The sequence below is a fragment of the Achroia grisella genome, unplaced genomic scaffold (genome assembly GCF_030625045.1).
Source record: "Achroia grisella isolate CSIRO2021 unplaced genomic scaffold, CSIRO_AGI_Agris_v1 utg640, whole genome shotgun sequence".
NCBI classification, from domain to species: domain Eukaryota; kingdom Metazoa; phylum Arthropoda; class Insecta; order Lepidoptera; family Pyralidae; genus Achroia; species Achroia grisella.
In genome coordinates, this window is record NW_026712977.1 from 6,814,093 (window position 1) to 6,836,742 (window position 22,650).

The 22,650-nt window shown below is 32.0% G+C and overlaps 1 protein-coding gene across 1 annotated transcript in view; it reads left to right on the top strand.

Moving 5' to 3' along the window:
* Positions 1-22,650, top strand: part of LOC131849152 (dynein axonemal heavy chain 6) — a 50,907-nt gene that overhangs the window by 10,584 nt on the left and 17,673 nt on the right. The window contains exons 23-50 of the mRNA XM_059199149.1: positions 871-1,044; positions 1,557-1,716; positions 2,701-2,846; positions 3,038-3,189; positions 3,673-3,865; positions 4,167-4,306; positions 6,194-6,379; positions 6,806-6,961; positions 7,607-7,834; positions 8,254-8,474; positions 8,976-9,187; positions 10,045-10,157; positions 10,474-10,616; positions 11,307-11,499; positions 12,075-12,298; positions 12,982-13,237; positions 13,874-14,064; positions 14,755-14,927; positions 15,377-15,560; positions 16,200-16,365; positions 16,918-17,079; positions 17,606-17,782; positions 18,599-18,795; positions 19,324-19,486; positions 19,866-19,948; positions 20,254-20,365; positions 21,050-21,175; positions 22,454-22,614. Of these exons, the coding sequence (XP_059055132.1) occupies positions 871-1,044; positions 1,557-1,716; positions 2,701-2,846; positions 3,038-3,189; positions 3,673-3,865; positions 4,167-4,306; positions 6,194-6,379; positions 6,806-6,961; positions 7,607-7,834; positions 8,254-8,474; positions 8,976-9,187; positions 10,045-10,157; positions 10,474-10,616; positions 11,307-11,499; positions 12,075-12,298; positions 12,982-13,237; positions 13,874-14,064; positions 14,755-14,927; positions 15,377-15,560; positions 16,200-16,365; positions 16,918-17,079; positions 17,606-17,782; positions 18,599-18,795; positions 19,324-19,486; positions 19,866-19,948; positions 20,254-20,365; positions 21,050-21,175; positions 22,454-22,614 (4,792 nt within the window). The remainder of the gene's footprint in view (positions 1-870; positions 1,045-1,556; positions 1,717-2,700; positions 2,847-3,037; positions 3,190-3,672; positions 3,866-4,166; positions 4,307-6,193; positions 6,380-6,805; positions 6,962-7,606; positions 7,835-8,253; positions 8,475-8,975; positions 9,188-10,044; positions 10,158-10,473; positions 10,617-11,306; positions 11,500-12,074; positions 12,299-12,981; positions 13,238-13,873; positions 14,065-14,754; positions 14,928-15,376; positions 15,561-16,199; positions 16,366-16,917; positions 17,080-17,605; positions 17,783-18,598; positions 18,796-19,323; positions 19,487-19,865; positions 19,949-20,253; positions 20,366-21,049; positions 21,176-22,453; positions 22,615-22,650) is intronic.

Below are 22,650 nucleotides of genomic sequence, written 5' to 3' on the forward strand. Positions count from 1 at the left end.
TGTAGATTAATGATTATATAAAAATTTTGTTTATGGGTAAAAATTACTACCTGAAAATCATAATGAAAAGAGTGACCACGGGTGTGTCTCTACATGAATACAGACATAAGCCTACTATATATAAATCTGTTTGTATGTTTCATAACAATAAAAATTAACCGAACCGATTCGGACTACCTTTATATTTATTTCCATATTAATAATTATTTCACTAACATTATGGGATCCAGTTAATTTTTTCAAGGCTTTATTATGTCGCTAAGTACACTGGGTGCCCATTAATTGACGTATTAATTGAGAAAAACATTCGCTTGGCGTTGCAGTGAAAAGTAGTATGTTTGCTTTGTAAGCTGTGTTTGGGTTGTAACGTCAGATAAGTCAGTGAAATTACATAAGGAATATGACTTGCAAATTCCAGTCCCAGTTTGTATTTTTATATACTATCCTACTATCCCCCGAAAATGTAATACGTGAATTGTATTAGCCTATTTTATTTTATGGTATCATTATTATTAACTTTAAATGCCATGTTTATTTGATCAACAGTCTAAAAAATAGTTTCAAACATCTAGCTTTAAAAGTAGCAATACTTGCATATAAACTTTCATCTCCTCTTTTAATTCCTTACAAGCCTTTTTTCGCAATAAAAATTAGCGTATGTCCTATCTCAAAATTTGAATCAATATTTGTCCACTATCATTATTTGTATACAAATAATCCCTTGTGTACAAAATTTCGTTTAAATCGTTCAGTAATTTTGGATTGAAAGGGAGACAGACAGACAGAGTTAGTTTCGAATTTATAATATTTGTTAGGGTATATAATCGTTAAACGATAGTATTATAATACTCTTTAAATGGGTGCTCATAGGTGTACTAGTGATAACACCGTTAACTGATCGCTGTTACTTGTGCCTGATGGGTGCATTACAACTGGACCTTGGCGGAGCCCCTGCAGGGCCCGCAGGCACCGGCAAGACTGAAACCACTAAGGACTTAGCCAAGTCTCTAGCTATACAATGCGTCGTTTTCAACTGCTCTGAAGGTTATTTATATTTTTTAGAAAAAACTCTTTTACTCTTTATTATGTATTTCTAATACATGTATATTTGTATATTAATGGGTTTTTGGATGATTAAAGACAAAATTCGATTTAAAAGTGGTGCTGTTTTTCCGAGCAGAACGAAGTATCTGAGAATTTCAATAATTACAAAAAGACTTTCTTTTATACATTTAACATATTGTTAGTATATTTTCCAAATTTCTATATTGTCATCATTTTTATACAATCAAAATATATATATGACTTGTTATATGCATTAATTATTATTAGCTATTAGCAAATAATATATTGTTATACTTAAAGTACCTATGTACTATGGACATATTACAGAACGATATGTAAAAAACAGTAATAACAGTATTTTTTATATGCTTACCGCTTTCAGCGAACACTTTATAATCCGTTGCGTAATTTAAAAGGTATAAATGATCAAACAGCGCTGGCGTGTTTGTTTTATACTCTGTAAAGATTAAACTTTTTACAATTTGGTTCAGGTTTGGACTATAAAATGATGGGCCGCTTTTTCTCTGGCCTTGCGACATCCGGTGCGTGGTGCTGCTTCGACGAGTTCAATCGCATCGACATCGAGGTGCTTTCAGTTATTGCTCAGCAACTCATCACCATTAGGAACGCGAAAGTCGCTAAGCAGACGAGGTATTGTAATGATTAGTTGTATTGTCTATTTGTTTATGATATGGATGTTATTGTTATTGTAATGATTAATAAGTTGAAGACCGCATTGTAAAATCTTATTACTTACTCAAATAAGAACCGGCATTTTTTATTGTTAATTATGTATGTTATTTTTTAAATATAGTTTTAGTGTACAATAATTTGAGGTAGACATTATTTAAAACAGCCGGTCTCAACGTGTAAATTTACTTTCATTCCGGGGCATGCGGTCTTTAACGTGTTACGTTTTTTTTTTTTAATTAACTGCTGTTTATGTTTATTTTTTTTCCTTTACTCGTGCCTCATCAGTGTATACGCAGCTTAATAAAATATGCTAGTAATACAATTTATTATCATCCATTAATATGACATCAACCTAGGATCTCTCTGGAATAGGTTGCAGATGACAGAGCTGATTAGAGAGAGGAGGAGGCCTATGGCAAAAAACACCCAGTTTCAGGATATTTTGTCTACATACATACATACTACAGAATGTACCCCTTGCAAAAAAGGCTTTATTATTATTCATTCATAATTTAAAAGCCACGCTCTTGTCAGTGGAGCTCTTGCCACTTTGTACGATCTTCCATCATGCTCTTTAAATGTTGATACGACACGACTCCAATTTTGTCTCTAATTTGCTTGATGTAAACATATTGTTTAGGTATATACCTTTGTAACAACATGGTATAACGAAAACTATTAATAAGAAATGTTAAGCGAACTAATAACCTCATACATTTTCTCTTAATTAATAATAATAAGGCACAGCTATTTAGACACAAGCAAATTAGAGACAAAATTGGAGTCGTGTCGTATCAACATTTAAAGAGTATATACCTACATATATTCCTAATATTTTTTTACATAATATTTTGTCAAAATTAATAGTAGTAATAAACTTCAATTCCAAAATTTGTGTTTCTACAAAACATAATAAGTCGTTAATACATTATTTCTTGTCAGGTTCATGTTTGAGGGGCGTGAAATCAAACTAGTGCGTACGTGTGCAGCCTTTATTACTATGAATCCAGGATATGCTGGGCGGACAGAGTTGCCTGATAACTTGAAGGCACTGTTCCGACCTATATCTATGATGGTACCTGATTACGGTGAGCATATATATATATATACAGATCATATCAATATAGATCACAGCTATCGCTCCTTGCAGTTGAAACAATAAAACCACAAATTATTATTGTGGTAATTGAACAAATTGTACGTTTAAAAAAAATATTAACATATGCACAACATTTGAATTATTTTATATTAAAATATCACTTTATTGTATGTTATAAAGCATTAATAGCGGAAGTGATCCTGTACTCGGAAGGATTCGAGTCATCAAAAGGTCTCGCTAAAAAGATGGTCCAAATGTACAAACTCTCCAGTGAACAGCTCTCCAAACAGGATCACTACGATTTTGGCATGAGGGCCGTCAAAAGTGTGCTGGTAAAATATCCAACTATTTATGAATGTTACTTGAAATTAGATTATTAATATTAATTACTAGCTACGCCCGCGACTTCGATCGCGTAGTAAGTGACCTTGGATAACATTAAATGTTTAATAAATAACCCAAACAAGAAAAAAGTTTTATTGTTCTAGATTAAAAATGACGAATTTCCGTACAAACTTTCATCCCCCATTTTATTTTACATATTTATATATATTTAATAACGATACTTTCCTACAACTTATTATCTCCCCTTTCCACCCCTTACAACCCTTTTTTCCCATTAAAAAGTAACCTATACTCTTTCTCAGAATCTTGACTTAATACCAAACCAAATTTCGTTTAAATCAGTTCAGTAGTTTTGGCGGGAAAGTGCGACAGACAGATAGAGTTATTTTCGCATTTATAATATTAGTAGGATTAATAAATAAATGATTATTGTTATTATTCTTAGTTATTAATGTATGTATATGTAATAGGTAATGGCCGGTGCCCTGAAACGTGCTAGCCCAGACCAGCCCGAAGAGATGACGCTTCTTTGCGCATTAAATGATAGTAACCTACCAAAGTTTCTAGCGGCTGACGCTATCCTATTCGCTGGCATACTTTCGGATCTTTTCCCTGGAGTGAACCTCCCGGTGCGCGATTATGGTGTTATGGAAGAGACGATTAGTAAGTATATGGGCCAATAATAATATTATTACTGAACTTTATGAGCACTGTTATGTTCAATAAAAAAAAAGTTCATACATACGGCTTAAAAGTAAAGAAAAGAAACATAAAAATAATAAACATGGTCTCGATCATATTTACGAGTAGTCTTCAACTGCAACAATTAGGGTATTTTTTTTTTACTGTTTTAAAACCGTATTGTTGTCATTATCAGGCATGAGATAAATTTATCATTTATGCTTATAGTAAATATTTAGTTTTCTTACCTCATTCTCCTCTTTTTTTTTTTGTTCACAAACAGAACAAAAGTTCGTGGAGAGTAAGAAACAAATCGAGGTTTGTCAAATCCGAAAGGTGATACAACTGCATGAGACAATGATAGTACGGTGGGGTGTCATGTTGGTGGGGCCCACTGGTGGAGGGAAGACTGTAGTTTTACACGTAAATATAATAAAAATATATTTTAAAAAATACAGTCAGTACAGGGGGTTCGTTAAAACTAACCCCCTGTACTGACTTCGCTTGAGTCGACATATTTATTTTATAGTCTATATTAGGAAAAATATAGCAATCCAATGGTGATAAATTTTTTTAAATTGGATATAGGAAAAAATATTGCACAATATCATACTAAAATACACGAATAATTTTAAAATTCATCGGATCTAAAATTTTATGACATTAAATGTCATTTTATTTGTGGGTTGCCAATGTCGTGTATTTATTAATATATGTATATATAATAAAATAATATAGTTAGATAGATAATAAAATAAAGGTATAAAAGTAATAATTGAAGAAATTAAATAATGGTATTTTATAAATATAAATGTGAGATAAATCGCGGACACATAAATAGTAATAATACCTTCTCAAATTTTGCTAAACAGCGACAACTTTTCCTTAATTTATAAATTGTAATAGAGCACTTCTATGATCTACTAAAAAAACATGTACGCTGCTCTAAATATTGTAGATATTTATATAAATATATTAGTAAGTACAGAATTTTGGTTGATCGCTTATTATATGCAGCCTTTATAACAATATATAGACAGTTAGGAATCAGATATCAGACCCTCCTATTAACAATTGAAGTTTAATATGAAACTAATTAAATATGTTTTCTCATATTTATGCAGTAATAAACCTGATTGACTCGACAGGTAAAACCCAGACATAAACATTTAGTCGAATTCGCGTAAAACGGAGTGGCGTATTGCTCTATATGTCTGGCTTCTACTGTATTTACGGAATACGTATATCTTATTTATGCGAGAGGACGCTAGATGACGCTGAAATGATGACGTGAAAATTTCATAAACGCGCTATGGTTTAGTTTTCAGGAAACTATAGAAGGTGGTGATGAAAAATTTGTCTATACTGCCTTTGTAGACAGAAGTAATCCATCTCCATTTTTCACTAATATTTTTGTAAGTCTCGATATTAATTATATCGAGACTCGTATATTACATTATACATTGTGGAATGAAATTAGATATAGTCTTTCAACAACCTAATTTGCCCAAGATTTCTTTTATTTTTTATTATTCTAGAATAAAAATAAAAAATAGCACGGGTTGTAAAACTGTAATTTGTAATGCTTATCATTACAAATTACAGTTTCCAAATATTTCAAAAGTCATATATTAATATCGGAAATAAACTAACAACTGCTGAGGCCTAGCAAGGTCGTTTTCCAAATAATCGTTTCTAGTGATAGGCTTTATTAATTAAGTATTTATTAATATATTAAAAAATAAATCCAAATGTATTTTGGTAGGAATTGTAGAATTTTTATTATATTTTATTATTATAGCCCATTCCCATAAAATGTCTATCAGTTTTATCTAAACGTCTGGGGGCAGAAATTGTATCTTGTACTAATTCTTGGCTTCGCACGAGTGTACTTACTGGTCAATTAATTGTAACAACACGACGTATTAAATTTAGTAAAGGGAGACAACCTATCAATACCATCAATAATATTTTTTTAAGTTGGATGTCATCCGTAGTTAGCTGTACAGTTTCATGAAGGTGATTGTATAAGACATTTCAAATCCCCAAAGATTTACGGCGTGACTGAATGCCAACTCTTGCCAGCTCATAGATAACATCAGTCTGAGCGTACTTGTAGGAGTTGCCCAAGCTATAATATTTCCACTATACGTTTGGGTGGGACCTATTGAGAAAGGGGTCGATTGGGGGTTAAAAGAGCAAGTGTGCAAATATTTATGTCATGTAAAGAAATCATAACGTGATTTGGGAGTGATACTACTCATAAGTTAAAAACTAGATTTATTCGCTTGATATATTTTCCCAAATTAGATATTAGCGGATACGTACACTCAACTCTGTGAGAACGGGGTGCAGGGACCGCAGTACCAGCTAGTCCACAAATATATCATGAACCCGAAGAGTTTGACCATTGGTGAACTGTACGGTGAGGTGAACTTACAAACTCTTGAATGGCACGATGGCATATTGCCACTGTCTCTAAGGACAGCAGTACAGGTATGTATGGTAGTTCTCTCTTTTGCTAATATACGTCAACTAAAGCTTATCTTTAGATATCTTAATAACTCTGGGTAAGTATATTCAGTGCTTCGAAATTTATAGTCTCTTTTATTTATTCAATAAAAAGGACGTAAAAATAATTTATTCTTTGCACCTCTAGAGCTCACCTCACCTCTACACTTACTACCCGCCGTAGTGTTTGATAAATTAAAATTATATTGTTAAATACAAAAGGTTTTCCTTTTACCATCACTTTCCTTCAACTGCATTTTGTTTTGTAATCAATGATTAACTGGTAGAGGTTGTCATATTGCATTCAAGTAACCAAGTGTACATATCGATAAATAAATAAATAAATTACTATATAAATTAATTAATTAATAATTATTTGCAATTTATATTAAAATTATAATATCTACTCAGTGTGAAAAACCAGATCATCAGTGGTTAATCTGCGATGGTCCAGTTGATGCTGTTTGGATAGAAAACATGAACACAGTGCTCGATGACAACAAGATGCTCTGTCTCTCCAACTCCGAACGAATCAAACTCACACCATACATTCATATGGTTTTTGAGGTAGGTTTTTTTTACTTTTTTATGTAATATGAATGGCAAAAGCTGACAGACCGTCATTGTAAGCGATAATCATCGCCTATGTACATTGTTATATACGTTGGTATTACTACGTACATCACGTTATCATGTAAACCTTATGTTACACCCATGCGTTGACATTGCAGAGGAGTATGATATGATGCGTCTTATCCTGTAATTTCTGTCTAATCTGACTCTAGCACCGAAACACAGCTTACAATGCAAGCTACGCTATGCTAATAAGGTAATAAGTGAAAAATAAAGTAAAGAAAAGAAACAAGAAAAAATAAACAGACAGTAGATTTGACTGAAAGTAACAACGACTATAAACAATACATGGTATAGAATACTGATAACACGTCGTCATGTGATGCCCGTGATACAGCATTGAGACTGAATGTCGCTATTTCTTAGGCCTAAGGTTTGATGCAGCCTTTCATGTCTTTATATAAATTTTTTTGGTAGCAGTTATTAGTGATATTTTCCGTTTCTGTAAAAAGCTGTATATGATAATGGAACTTTTGTTATCAAATACCGATCTTGCAAAATTTATAGACATATGAAAAGATTCGGTGCCCTTTAATATCTTTTAATTATGGGATATATAGTGAGTCACGTTTTATTCAGGTGGCAGATTTAGCGCAAGCTTCCCCAGCGACAGTTTCCCGCTGTGGTATGGTCTATATAGATCCTAATGAACTGGGTTATCTACCATATGTACGGTCCTGGTTAGAGGAATCTATAGAAAAGAACCTATTTAACCAAGAGAATGCTGATTTCCTCTATGAATTATTTCAAATGGTTGACGTTGGAGTGTCTTTCGTTAAAACTAAGTGCAGCGTTGGTATACAACAGGTAACTTTGCTACTTACAGTTTCTATGCAGGTACACAGTTCTTTATAATATATTATTAGGTATGCCCACTATATTTTTAAACAAAATTAATTTGTATCTACACCATTATTCAATGCTAAAATAATAATAATCTGCTATTACTTGCGGCTTCGCTCACGATATTGTCCTGCTCTAAATTTTCTTTACTATTCTCTTTCATCCCCTTTTATAAAAAGTTTCAAAAATTCAAATACTAATTATTACTATATTAATTATTAGTATTATAAAGAATATGTACCTTTAATTAAAGGTTCCATCTGCCTTTTAACTAAAATTTATCATAATGGATTCAGTTCAAAGTGTAACTAATATAACAAACAAATTCATTTTAGAAAGATATATATTATAGATGCAAAACTTCTAGAACTAATGAAATACAGGTGGAGATAAGTAAAGTGTCAGCGTTATGTTACTTGATGGGAGCTTTACTCGGCGAGCCTGGCGAACGGTTTCCTGATAAAGCCGCTATTAAACTCTACATTGCTCACTGCTTCATATTTTGCTACGTATGGTGCATTGGCGGCAACATATTAGAGATGAACAGGAAAGCTTTCGAAGAAATTATTAAAAGGCAGTTCGAGGCATATGAGGAGGCTGAATAGTTTGTATTAATTAATTTATTTATATATGAGAAATAGAGCCTAGAATTGTTTGTACTTTGCATAATAAATTATGTATTATATATAAATGCCATAAATACTATGATTAACCTATTAATTGTATAAAGACACCAAAAAATCAATCTAAAGGTTGTTTTGCAGTATTATTTATACTCCAAAGTTACTGCTATTTAAATTTTAATATTTTTTAAGATAGTATTAGAATTGTAAACATTATTGTAAGTGTATCGAAATACGATATTGTCAGAAAACTGAGGCAATCCGCATAAAATTTACATAAACAGAATACCTCAGTTCAAAAGTTTAAGTTATTTGCATGTTTCTATACGACTTATAAATGTGGTAGAAACTGTAACCAACATTACTGTTCTTAATCGAAATAAGATATTTTAGGCATCCATATTTTACTATAACAATTTACCGTCAGATGGGGTTTCATGTTTTTCTCCATTGTATAAGAAAAATACTACATTTATTTTCAGTTTTCCACAAGGTTTCAATTTCTTTGATATGTACATGGATACAAAACAAAGAAAACTAAAAGTATGGGCGGAAATTATACCGGAGTTTGTATATGATTGCAATAGGCCCTTTTTTGAAACACTTGTACCTACCATCGATACAGTACGCTATGGATATTTGTTTGAAAAGCTGTTGGGTTCCGGAAAACCTGTAATGTTTACGGGGAGCACGGGTAATACATAGTTTCTTATATTTTTTCTTTTTTTATTGCTATGTATTATGTTTCTAACTCATATGATTTATTATTATGTTTTGATATAAACGAATGAATATAAATTAAAATATGAAAATAGTTAGTCTAGGTAAGTCTATATTATTGAGCATGGCGACTGTCAACACAGACTGTTCACACAGACATGTCAACTACGTTGTGGTGAAATTGTCACTTAACACTCACTTAGCACTTATTTCGCTCAGTATACTTTAAATTCAACGTGGCAGAGGGCTAGGCTTCCGCTTTGCCTTGAATTATTTGTTTAGTCTTACCAATCAAAAATATATGCAGACACCCATAGTTTTTTTATGTTATCCAGATATGAAATTACTATACCTTGAGCGTAACTTATCAAACCTCTGAGTTACGATGCTTATTTGAACTTTTGCCTAATTACCATGCTAAGGCGTTTGTTACAGTTAATATTTTTTTGATAAAGCGATTAATGAAATTGTTACTCATGTTTTCGTTTTTATCTTCAATTTTTATAAAACGAAATAACCCTCGGCGTCGGTGAATATTAATCACAAAACCTACTGAACGAAACAGATTTCATCCTTCACCAGAGATTTTTTTAGGAAGATTTTGCTAAAGTGTGATATTATGCTCATCTGAACTTGATTATTTCATTATTAAATACGAAATTAAATTTAGGTCTATTTAATGCCGTGAATTTAAAAAATTCAGCAAAGATGGGAAATAACAATTTACACGTCGACAAAGGCCTAGTTATAATAAATAGTATTAAAACAATAGAATCACTATAAACATACTTATACTAAACCACTAAATTTAGAATACTGTATTGATTTTAGGCGTGGGCAAAACTTGCATCGCAGCTGAAATACTGAACCGAATGTCAGCAACTGGGTACTACATACCGATCATATTGAATTTTTCAGCACAAACCAGTAGCACCCGAACACAGGTTTATAATTTAAATTTAAAGTTTAACTATTTTATTCATAATTAGTCATAGTCTTATTATGTTAATGAATTAGAAGACTGTAAAGTTTTGGTTTGTCTATAATAGTCTGAGTTCACATATATATATCTTGAGCTTTGGAAAGAATAACTTAGTTATTATCTATTTATCGTAATTGAAAAATGCTGAGTAGGTTAAGAATAACATTAACAGGCAAAAATTACTCCATACTATGATAGCTACTTGTCATGATACAAATCGTATGGCACCCACAGAATGTAAAAAATGTACCTACATGAATTATTTATATTGTCATTAGGAAGTTATAGAACTCCGATTAGATAAAAGGCCACGGAAAGCTATTGGCGCTCCACTTGGAAAGAAAGTGATCATATTTATAGACGACGTGAATATGCCACGACTTGATGTATACGGAGCGCAGCCAACTATAGAGCTGCTAAGGTAAGGTTAAAGGATAAAGTTAAGATAAACAGGTTACAACAGAAAATTCAATTGCATAATACAATTATTACTTTATTTTTTTAAATACAGTTATACTTTTCTTTACTTTTAATCAGACTACTAAGGTATACTTTTGCCAAGTTTATAAGATATCATGACCATATAACCATACCATTCCACTCATATCAACTAAATAGTGTATTTACATTTTTTTACATGCTTCAACAGATGATAAAAATGCACCTCCTGCCTAAATTCAGCACCACATATTTCATGTAACTTCCATGGTACCCTTCATAGGTTGCCATTATAGGCTGACTACCTTAGTCAGCCCATAATCAAGGGTCGATACTCTGTAATTTTACTGGAATCCAAACCTTCATTTTGTGGTCTAATTTTGTACAACTATATTGTTGTAAATGTATGTGTGCAAAACAATGATTGATAACATGTTTTAGATTTTTTATTAGCGAATACAAAAAAATAAACTTTAAATATATTAATAGAATAGTAAAGCATTTATTCAAATAAACTTACATTAAAGCTTTTGAATAGTCATTACATACATTCGGAAAGCTGTCTCTTCACTAAGCAATAAACTCGAGAAGAATGAGCAAGAAACTTGCGTGTTGATTTAGTATTAAGTTTCTCAACATATGTTAACTTGTTATTAATGATAATTAAATGCAGACAATTTTTGGATTTCGGTGGTTTCTACGATCGTGATAAGCTGTACTGGAAGGAAATCTTAGATGTGGTACTGTCGTGTGCCTGTGCACCACCCGGCGGTGGTCGTAATCCGCTGACTGCACGATTCGTAAGACACTTCGCAATGTTTTATATTTCGGCGCCTAATGCTGATGCTATGAAGACTATATTCAAGGTTGGTATTTAATTAATTCAAAACGTAGGCGATTGTTAGTAATCGACTCAAATGCTAGCAATATTCAGAACGTCCTATTGGCAGTTATATCTGGAAACTATCGTGATTAAATCATGATAAAAAATTATGGATGCATAGAATTAGAAGTTCTGAATCTTTCTTTCTTACTCAACTTTTTCTACAGAAAAACGTTTTAAGAAACTGATTATTGCTTTTACGATATACTAAATTTGTTTGTATCCCTTAATTATGTACCCGAACTTTTTAATGTTACATCGTTTTATTAGTTTATATATAGGTTCGATCTACATACAAGACTAAGTTCAAAAGTTTCTGAATTTCTGCAGTTCATCATTTATATGATGAACTGCAGAAATTTAGAAACGACCAGTAAGCACAACGAGCTTTAAATAAAATACTTCAATAATACTCTGCTTTAACTGAACTAATTTCACTATTTCCATTTGAAATTATTATTTTACTGTAAATAAAATAATATATCTACAATAATCTTTACGTGCGTAAAATGTCCTGAAAATGAATAATTTATTTAAAATGTTTTTTTTATTGTCAAGGCAATTCTGAAAGGGCACATGGAGGACTTTGTACCCGAAGTGTCGGTCCTCGGTGAACCAATAGTGAATGCGGCAGTTGAAGTATACTTGAAGATATGTGCTGAACTCCTGCCCACGCCGGCCAAGTCCCACTACGTATTCAATTTGCGAGATCTGTCCAAGTCTATGCAGGGAGTGTTACAGGCCAACGCGGCCTACATGCGTGCACCACAGGGCATGTTGAGGTAAGTTTTATATTATACTAGATGAGCCCGCGGTTTCACCCGTATTAAAATAAAATATATATTTCAATAAAAAATATAAAAAATAATGTAAAGTTGCATCAAAATCCGTTCAGTAGTTTTTGCATGAAAGAGTAACAAACATCCATACTTACAAACTATCGCATTTATAATATTATTATATATTATGTATGAGAATGAAGATTTATATAGAAAAATTAAGAAATTCAATGATTTGTTTTGTATTCGTGCGGAGCCGGGACCCGTCGTTAGTTTATTATAACTAAATGTAATATTCATTTAGAACGAAATGTTGATTTATTCTCATTCTTATCAGTATTGCTCTATTAAGTATCCACTCGTATACTCGTATGCATGATTTTCGAAATAACAATACTTTAACGTATTATTTTTTGAACCAGTTGTAATGTAGTGAACGTCAATAACCGGCTATGTGTTGGCATTCCGGAGGACTAAACTGTAATAACTCTTATCCTGTAATTTGCACTGCCTTATGTCACACTCGTACAAGTACAAAAATACGGCTTAGCAATATGCTTGGCTGCAGAGACAAGCAGATAGAGGTACTTAGGCAGAGGACTTGTTGCTAAGCTTACCTCGATGAAGTTTAATATACTGACACGTCTGATTTGTGGTTTTATTATATGACGAATAATCATATTAAGGTTGTTCTACCACGAGTGTCTGCGGGTTTTCCACGACCGTCTGATTAATATACAAGACAAGAGCTATTTCTACCACCTTATGAGTACCATTTGTCAGAAGAACTTCCAGCAACCCATTCTCGATGTACCAGATGATCCCATTATAGAGCATCCGCCGCTTCTTCTTTTTGGAGACTTCCTGAATTCAGCAGTACCAAAAGAAAATAGAATATATCAAGAGATACCAGATATGCAGAAACTTATGATAGTTTTGAAGGTAGGTAAGACAGTGACACCGATGTCATATAACTTATTATTTTGATTAGAATTTACTTAATAGAAAACTATTTCCATCATGTATCACACCGTTGTTTAAATAAAATTCAGTTTAAGCACTTTAGGATAGTAATTTTCTTCTTCTTTCTACTACTCGTTTTCTATGCAAATAGAGACAAGAAAAAGATACTAAAAATTTGCCTGATGTTCATTTTAACAAATGATAATTATAATATTATACAATAATTTAACAAATTTCATTGAAATCCATTCGGTGGTTTTTGCGTGAAAGAGTAACAAACATCGATCTATCCATACTCATAAATTCCTGCGTTTATAATATTATTAAGATGTGTTTTTGTAATGTTATCAGCTGCTTAGTGTAATATATATAGCAAATACTTTAGTAAAGTTGTTGTTGTTGTGTTATGGTTAATTGTCTATGTCATCTAAAATTGTTTATTTATGCTCAGCTCCTATTGGTTAAAGCGTGATCTTAATAGCCTGATAGCCTTTAATAAATGGGTTACGCAATGCTAAAACGATATTTGTAATTATATAGTAGATTAGCGCATTAAACTAATTATATTATTCAGCTGTATAATAGTAGTTGTATACTAATAGTTTAATGTACTAGGAATATCTGGAGGAGTATAACTCGACTGCGCGTGCGGAAATGCACCTAGTGCTGTTCCAGGATGCAGTAGAGCATGTTGTGAGAGTGGCAAGGGTGTTAAGAGCTGAGAGGGGACACTGCTTGATGGTGGGCCCTGGAGGTTCCGGCCGCAGGAGTGTTGCCACTCTCGCCGGACATGTCAATGAGTGCAAGTAAATATCACATAATAATAATATCTCAGGATAGTTCACACAGCGCCATCTGGTCCCAACTAAACAGAACTTGTTATATAGATACTAGACAACTGATATAAATACATCGATATTTGTGTTTTATAAATACACATTATAATAATAATATCCCTGGACAACACGTTAGTCCCATGTAAGGTAAACCGAGCTTGTGTTGTGGATATTGTTTTTGTAAATACATAAATAATATAGATAAACAACATCCAAACCGACACTCATACCTATGAATACAAATTCATACTTATTGCAAATTACCGCCCTTGGTTGTCCAGAGGTTTCGCACACCGCTTTAATGCTAATCATACCAAGTTAGAATCCTCGCTGATGTTAAAATTTGATTTCATAGATTTGTGTTTTTTGTATGCAAAAAAAAATGATTTTATATCAGTTCTCTAGGACCCATAACAAAGCTCTGCTTAGCTTGGGATTTCATGGAGCTGTGTTAATTGTCATGGGTTATTGTTATTATTAATAACTATTTGATGAAACCATTCTATGACACGATATCAACAATTAAATGAACTTGTAAAGCATTTCTTATTAAATATTTCGTTATTATTATATTAATAGGGAAGTAAAAACTTTGTACCCCTTTTTACGAATATAACTTCCATAAATGTAAAAACTTTTAAATTAACTTTTTGTGTGTAGATGTATGGGAATGGAATTGAAGCGCAATTACGATACACCAGAATTTCACGACGATTTAAGAAAGATGTACATGCGCGCCGGATTCAACTACGAGGACACTGTATTTCTGTTTACCGACACACAGATTACCAAAGAGGAGTTTCTTGAAGATATCAACAACATGCTTAATTCGGGTATTTTAGTTATAAGATTATGCTTTCTAAATATTCAAGTCCCCTCGCAAACTACTATAAAAACATTCTTATTTGTTTAAATTTGTTCCTGAAATGGCCCTCAATTTTACGATTTAATATCAGAATAGTTACATTTTAATGGAATTACTAAGTACTTCTTCACGTCATCGTCACTACGAGTAAGTATACTCTCCAAATCGTCAGCGTAGACGGAGAACATTGAGTAATTTTTTGTTTATATTTTGTGATTGCCATGAATATAATTGTTGTCAATTTATGAATTCATTGTACTCTGTGAAATTATTTTCTAGTAAATATAGAACCTATAAAACTATGCAACAAACAGCGACTATGCCACAATTTAAGGTGGTATAACGATTTATTTTATCATTAACGTTTACATAATGTCCTTTACCAGTGTCTTATATATACAGTAATATATATCTCAGGTGAAGTCCCGAATCTCTTCGAGGGCGATACATATGAGCAAGTACAGACCGGTTGCCGCTCTGACGCTGGCAATTGTGGCGTAAATCCAGCAGATCGCGATGCAGTTTACTATTTTTTTATCAATCGAGTCCGCTCCAAATTGCACCTTTGTATATGTATGAGTCCTGTCGGCGAAGCTTTCAGGTACGTCTCTTTAACTTCCACGTGTAATGTGCTAATAACTTTGTCTTTTAATAATTTAAGAAGTAAATCGGAATTCCGCTTAATTACTCGATTTATTTAAGAAAATTGAAAATAGTTCATTATATTAATTAGAAAGTAATACTTGTAATCGAAGAGAATGTAGTATTTTTTGTTTACATAAAATGTACCTATCTATTTTTAATATAATTTAAAACCAGATACGGTCGTATATTTTTCTAACGTTACTCAATTGTATTTAACATTTTTCTATGAGCACATAGTGTATACGGCAGCGTTATTTTTATAACCAGTGGTCATATTTTTCATTTACATAGTATTGTATACTACTAGAACTAACTTTTACGTTTAGTGATTTTTCACTACGGGTAAAAATTCGTTCTAATAACAAACAAACTTTTATAGTATTTTCTGAGTATTTTCTTAGTTAGAACAGAATACATATAGTAAACGGGAGTCGTGGTAAAAATATATAATTTAGCGACTACAATCCCTGTACGTTGTTCAGTCAAGTTTTTAAAAATCAATAACAATCAAATTGCCTATTGCTCTATCATTAGTTATAAGTCTGTTATTAGTTATAATATATTTTACTACATGCAACAAAACTTGTATGCCTAGGCGCCGCTGTCGAATGTTCCCGTCTTTGGTCAACTGCTGTACAATCGATTGGTTTACAAAATGGCCAGCGGAGGCTTTGTTATCAGTAGCGCAACAGTCCCTGCAACCGCTGGGAAACCGAGATATTATTGAGAAGATATCACCGCTGTGTGTGACTATGCATGAAGTAATTATTATTTTAAATTCCTATTTTTTATTTTGTGTAAATTAAATAGCAATCAATATGATGACTCATTTCATGGTAATTGGAAACTGTCACTAATAAGTATTAACAGCACCACGGACATTAGGACAATATTTTTTTTATAATTCTTTATTAATGACTAATGATACAAGTCCTTCAGTTAAACACATTTTTGAACAAATAACATGAAAATTCAAACTTACAAATCAACCCTCATGTGTTGCCATACCAGAGGATTAATGTGTCATAAATCCGTATCCTATAATTACATACCTACCATATTTCACTCTCCGGCAGAAACACAGTTTACATAGAATGAAATACTTAGATGACAAGTTATGTACAGTCAAAGTCTACCTTTGATAATCTTAAAGAACAAAGTTCCAATGTACGAGAAACTCTCGCCTAATAACCAAATAAAAACCTACACAACCTTTTTTTTATTTTTATTTTAATAATATTTTCTACCACTTTTATTTTATGTATTGGACTTAAAAAATAAATAGCTATTTGATGATATCTTACGATGAACAGGATGTTGATGGTATGACGGATCGACTGTACCAAGAAATGAAACGCTACTTCTACACAACACCCAGTAGTTACTTGGATCTCTTAAAACTATATCTATCTCTACTTGACAAAAAACAACAACAAATCATACGAGGGCGAGACAGAATATCATGCGGATTGCAGGTTACTTGTTTAAATTATAACATACTGATTGTAGGTACTGAATAGTAAATATTAATAAAGATATGTTATTAATTTATACAAAATATTATGAATAAATTTTGTTTCTTTCCACATATTTTAGGTAGAAAATAAGAGATTAATTAGTACAGATTGGTCTCCTGATCAAATACTGAAACATATAAATCCATAGGCTTTTATGTAGTGTATATGGGCCAACAGATCGAATTAGTTCTAACATATATCATATGTATATATAGTTGAATGTTGTATATAAATGAAATAAATATAAATAGAAAATATCTCATTGTGTTTAATCTGCCATATGTAGGTACTGTATGCATTAAAGTATATAAATAAATTAGAAAAATACACGAAGTAAAAATTCAGAATTGGTGGTAATGAATTTTTAAAAACTGAGAATATATACATACACTAATTTACAGAGCGACTTAACACCTTTTATAGCATAGTACACATTATATTATTCAGTGTTAATTAAAGTAAAACCAGCTTTCCGTTAATACAGAAACTTTACGAAACATACGACGTGGTTGGCGTGATGGAACAGCAAGTGCGCGATATGGAGCCCATACTGGCTAAGAAGGCAGACGAGGGCATCGCTCTAGTTAACAAACTTAAGATTGAACAAAAGGCGGCAGATGAAGTTAAACAGGCTGTAATGAAAGATGAAGCTGAAGCAAAGGTGAGCTTGCAAATTTCCTGCTTTATATTATATACATTAATTTTATTTTAAGAAGATTATCGGTGTAATTTTACATGTTACTGATCATATTGAATTGTTCGATGCCATTTAATAAACTTCCCCAATAGAATTACTAAATTAAATTTTACATGCCCTAGATATAATAAATCAAAGTAATTACGTTACAGTGTTATAGTTATACAAGTAAACAGATTAACATACCCATAAATAATGAGGTATCTAAAGAAAATACAATTAAATATACTATGGTATGGCCATGTACCATTAAAGAATTGGTTATATATGAGGTTTCTAACTGTGGTAGTGCAATGCAAATATCATGTGAATAATTGCCCACCTTGCTATATGTTTTTATAATAAAATTCACTAATTTAATTTTAAATAAAAAGTCTGGCTTTCCAGATTCTTAATTTATATTATATATATATATGAACTAGTCTAATTCAGATTGTATATATAGACAGGCACGATTTATGTTTCAATTGGCCTAAATTGCAGTAAACATTATGTGTATCATCGATGTAATTTGTCTATCATTGTTATATAGTTCAAATATTGCATCGAGAAACAAAGAAAGATATACCCTTCTTTAGTTTGCTTTACTGTTTTGTTTTATAGTAATGAAGAAAACTAAATAAAAATACAAAATACCTTTTTAAGTAAATTTTCTATGCATAGTGTGTTATCAGATTACTATCGTACTAAACTACTAATGCGTATTGCCTTTCATTTTGTATCTGCGATATAATAGATACGATTGTGTATAATCAATAGAAAATCATTATAATTCACAAGGTGAAAGCTGAAGAAGTAAAAGCAATCGCAGACGAGGCCAAAGCTGATCTTGCACTAGCCATGCCAGCGATGGATGCGGCTCAGAATGCACTTAAGGCACTCAACAAAGCGGATATAAACGAATTAAAGGCTTTTCAGAAACCCCCTGCACTTGTTCGTTTTGTAATGGAGCCCGTTTGCATTCTCCTTGGCGCGAAGTAAGTGACGAAGTAGGAGACACTATCGTGATTAACATAAAATACCGTTAGAAACGATTGAATATAAAACCTTTTATTGGAATTTTCGAATATTAGAATATTTTTCTTGGTCTCCTGCATGTATGGGAAGTTACTTACGAGGTGTTAAATTACTACTTTGTAGTACATAATTTAACTAATCCAATTTGTATATGTAATAAATATAAAAAGATACTAGATCGAGTAATGCCGTCATTTGAATTATGTCGGTACTAACTGCAACTTTCCAAAAAGTAAGACTTCAATTACCGAAACAATCTGTTTTCATTTACCGCAACATACGAAACAAAAGGGTGAATTTCTTTTCTTACGGATATTGCGGACTCCTGCACAGTACAAATATTTTCATGATTGTCTCTTTGTATTGGTTTGAAAGCTATGTATGTACATTGTAAATTCAGTTTTCTCTCAGTTAATTAGTAAAGACCAATATATAATATTGCCTATTTAACGCTGGTGAATTTGATATAACTTTAATGCCTTTTGTAGACCAGACTGGGATTCCACTAAAAAACTTCTAGCAGACGTGAATTTCATCCGTAATCTAGAAGAGTACGACAAAGATCATATACCTGATGCTACACTTAAGAAGATCAAAGTTTATCTCACACACAAAGATTTTAACCCAGAAACTGTAGTTAAAGTATCAAAGGTAAAATGAGATTACATAACAACCAATTATAACTATTATTTCCTTAGATCGAATCGATACAAAATAAAATGAATATACTTAATTAAATATATTAATCTCAAAGTATGTTGTAAGAACATTATGATCTAGTAGTTTACTATCCTTAATAGAGGCATAGAGTTGAAATATCTCAGACACCTTGAAGAAAATTTGTGTGTTAATGTAGACTGCCTCTAAGAAAGCAACACGGATTAAAAATATATAAATTAGAGACGCCGGTAGCTTTGCTGCACGCTACATTAATATCTCGCAACTGCCCCATCTAGGATAACAAACAAAAATAACAGTCGTGACAGTATGTGTGTTTACTTATATAAAGTTGTTTATTTGATATTTGTAGGTGTGTCGCTCTATGGTACTCTGGGTTCAAGCAATTGATATGTATGCGAAGGTGTTCCGAGTAGTCGAACCCAAGATATTAGCGTAAGTATCTATTTATTTCTAGCCGTTACAGGGACTTCGTGGTATTCGGAATAACAATCTTTATTACTAACTCAAAAAGTTACGGTAAGGTTTTCTTCAAATTAGTACTATACGAATGGAAAATCCTGAATAATATATTTAAACATAGTGTACAATATTTTTTAATGTTTAAAGCAGACACGATTTCTTTAAGATTTTGTTGTGGTAGGATTTATATACTAGCTTGTATTATTACATGACTTGATGTAAATGTAACATCTGCTCGTTAGCAATATCTAGTTTAACGGTAATGAAAATATGACCAGGCATAAAGAAGCAGCCGCTGTATTGAAGAGTGTGATGGCAGTATTAAGGGCCAAACAAAAGGAAGTAGAAGCTATCGAAGCGCAACTTGCCAAAATGTTGGATGAATTAAGGGTAATTATTATATACCTGTTATCACATCCAAGGAGAAAATGCTTTGTCCATTTTGGTAAATTTGTTTTGCAGAGTAGTAAGTAAATTAGTAAATTTGTTTGTATTTGCGGAGTTCTTCTCTTAGTATTTAGACTATTATTATAAAATATAAAAAACTCGTACTAATTTGTTATTTATATATTTAGAAACTATTAGTTAAAACGTACTGATTAAAATCAATTTTAATTTTATATTCACCCGAACAATATTATAGAATAAAATATATAGGTACAAATCACTAAAATGTAAATGATAAAATTTATTTGTATTGAACAAAGACATTCAACACAAACCAAATCATTGTGGGTAAGTGATAAATATAAATTTTATATTAATTAAAAGAGTTCAAAAATCTTACGAAACATAGTACCTAAGTTTCGTAAATACGTATTATGGAAGCGTGTACCACAGAGCCTGAATACTATATTCATACTCACGTAGACTGAGTCAAAGTGAATAAATATAATTTAATCATTATTTATAAGCATATTATTTGAGACGCGGTTACGGAAAAATATTTAACATAGAGAAGAGTTCAGTTCGGTTAGCTACCTAATTCAGTTGGGAGGGACTGACATAAAACTCAACTGGTACTGGTTTTCTTGTCATAAAGTTGCTCTTAAGGAAAGTCGTTGTCATATGCAGGTCGTGGAAGATGAACGCATAAAACTCCAAGCGGATGTAGACCTGGCCGCCGCGAGATTGTCTCGTGCCGGCAAACTTACACAGGCGTTGGCCGACGAGAAAACGCGATGGGAGCTTAGTGTTAAGGTAAAATAATAATCATATCTAGTTCCAAATTAAGTTAAGCCTTTACTATACCCTTGACACGCCTATCGATCGAAACCTTATTAAAAATTAACCCACTCATTTATAAGAAGCAAAACCCACAAAAGTATTTTATGCAGTGTTACAAGACATAGCAAAAGAAAAAAATGTTTCAAAATAAAAGGACGAAACAGATCATTATATAAAACATGTACAAATATTATCTACTAATGAAGATATCTATTAAAGGTCTCTGATTTTCTGATAAATGAAATGGTTATGCAGTGGTAGTATGATGTATTACGGCCATTGTCTAGGTATCAGGTAGGTATTGACGGTACAGGATAATGGTTCTAAGTTTAGTTATTTTCTAGTGACTGATTTTATATATTCGACTTACTAAGTGCTAAATCTGTGTAATGGATCAAAAATTTCGCAATTATAATATAATGCTCTAAATATAGGCATGATCAAACAATTATTAAATATTTAAATTAACGCCATCTGATATCTTATATATAAAAATGAATCGCTAAATGTGTTGGTAAGCGCTAATCTCGAGAACTACCGAACCGATTTCGATAATTCTTTTTTTATAATATTCCTTGAGGTACGAAGTTGGTTCTGACGGAGAGAAAAATTTAAAAAATTGCCTAAAAATGCCTAAAAACAACAGTTTTCTGTAAACCCATACAAACAATTCTTAATGATACTTAAAAGTAAATTTGAACTTTAATACCATACCATAAAGTTCAAATGTTAGTGGAGAGGTTCCGGGAACTTATATAAAAATTCTCGTGTCATAATGTTAGTTACCATACTCCTCCCAAACGGCTTAACAGATTTTTATGAAATTTTATATGTATATTCAGTAGGTCTGAGAATCGGCTACTAACTATTTTTTATACCCCTAAGTGATAAGGGTTGACATGTAACAATCTTGCTATAATAATAGTATAATACTCGATAACGAATAATTTCAACTAAAACTATGTTTATAGAGCATACAATTCTTTGTATAACATCATTCTTAAATATTTAAATATATCTTTAAAGAATAACTGATATTTTTTTGCAAGTACGTATCTATTAGTATATCTATTCACATAGAATAACTTAATTCCACTTGTGACCAAATTAATATAGGACCAGCACAAAGGTAAATCAACTTTATCGATTTTAATAAAAGTAATCACAAGATAACGAGACATAACACGTAACAAACTACATTCGAATTGAGAACTTATTCCATTGGAATAAGCTATTTTGTGCACTGTACAGACTGCGACGCATCAACTGTATTGCACGACGGGCGATGTAATCATCGCATCAGGGTGCATTGCATACTTCGGCGCTTTCCCTTCCCATTACAGACGTGAGCTGGAAGAGAAATGGATAAAACAGTGCAGAGAACTGGAAATACCGTCGTCTGATACATTCGAGTTTGTATACTGTATACATTAGTATTTTATACCTTG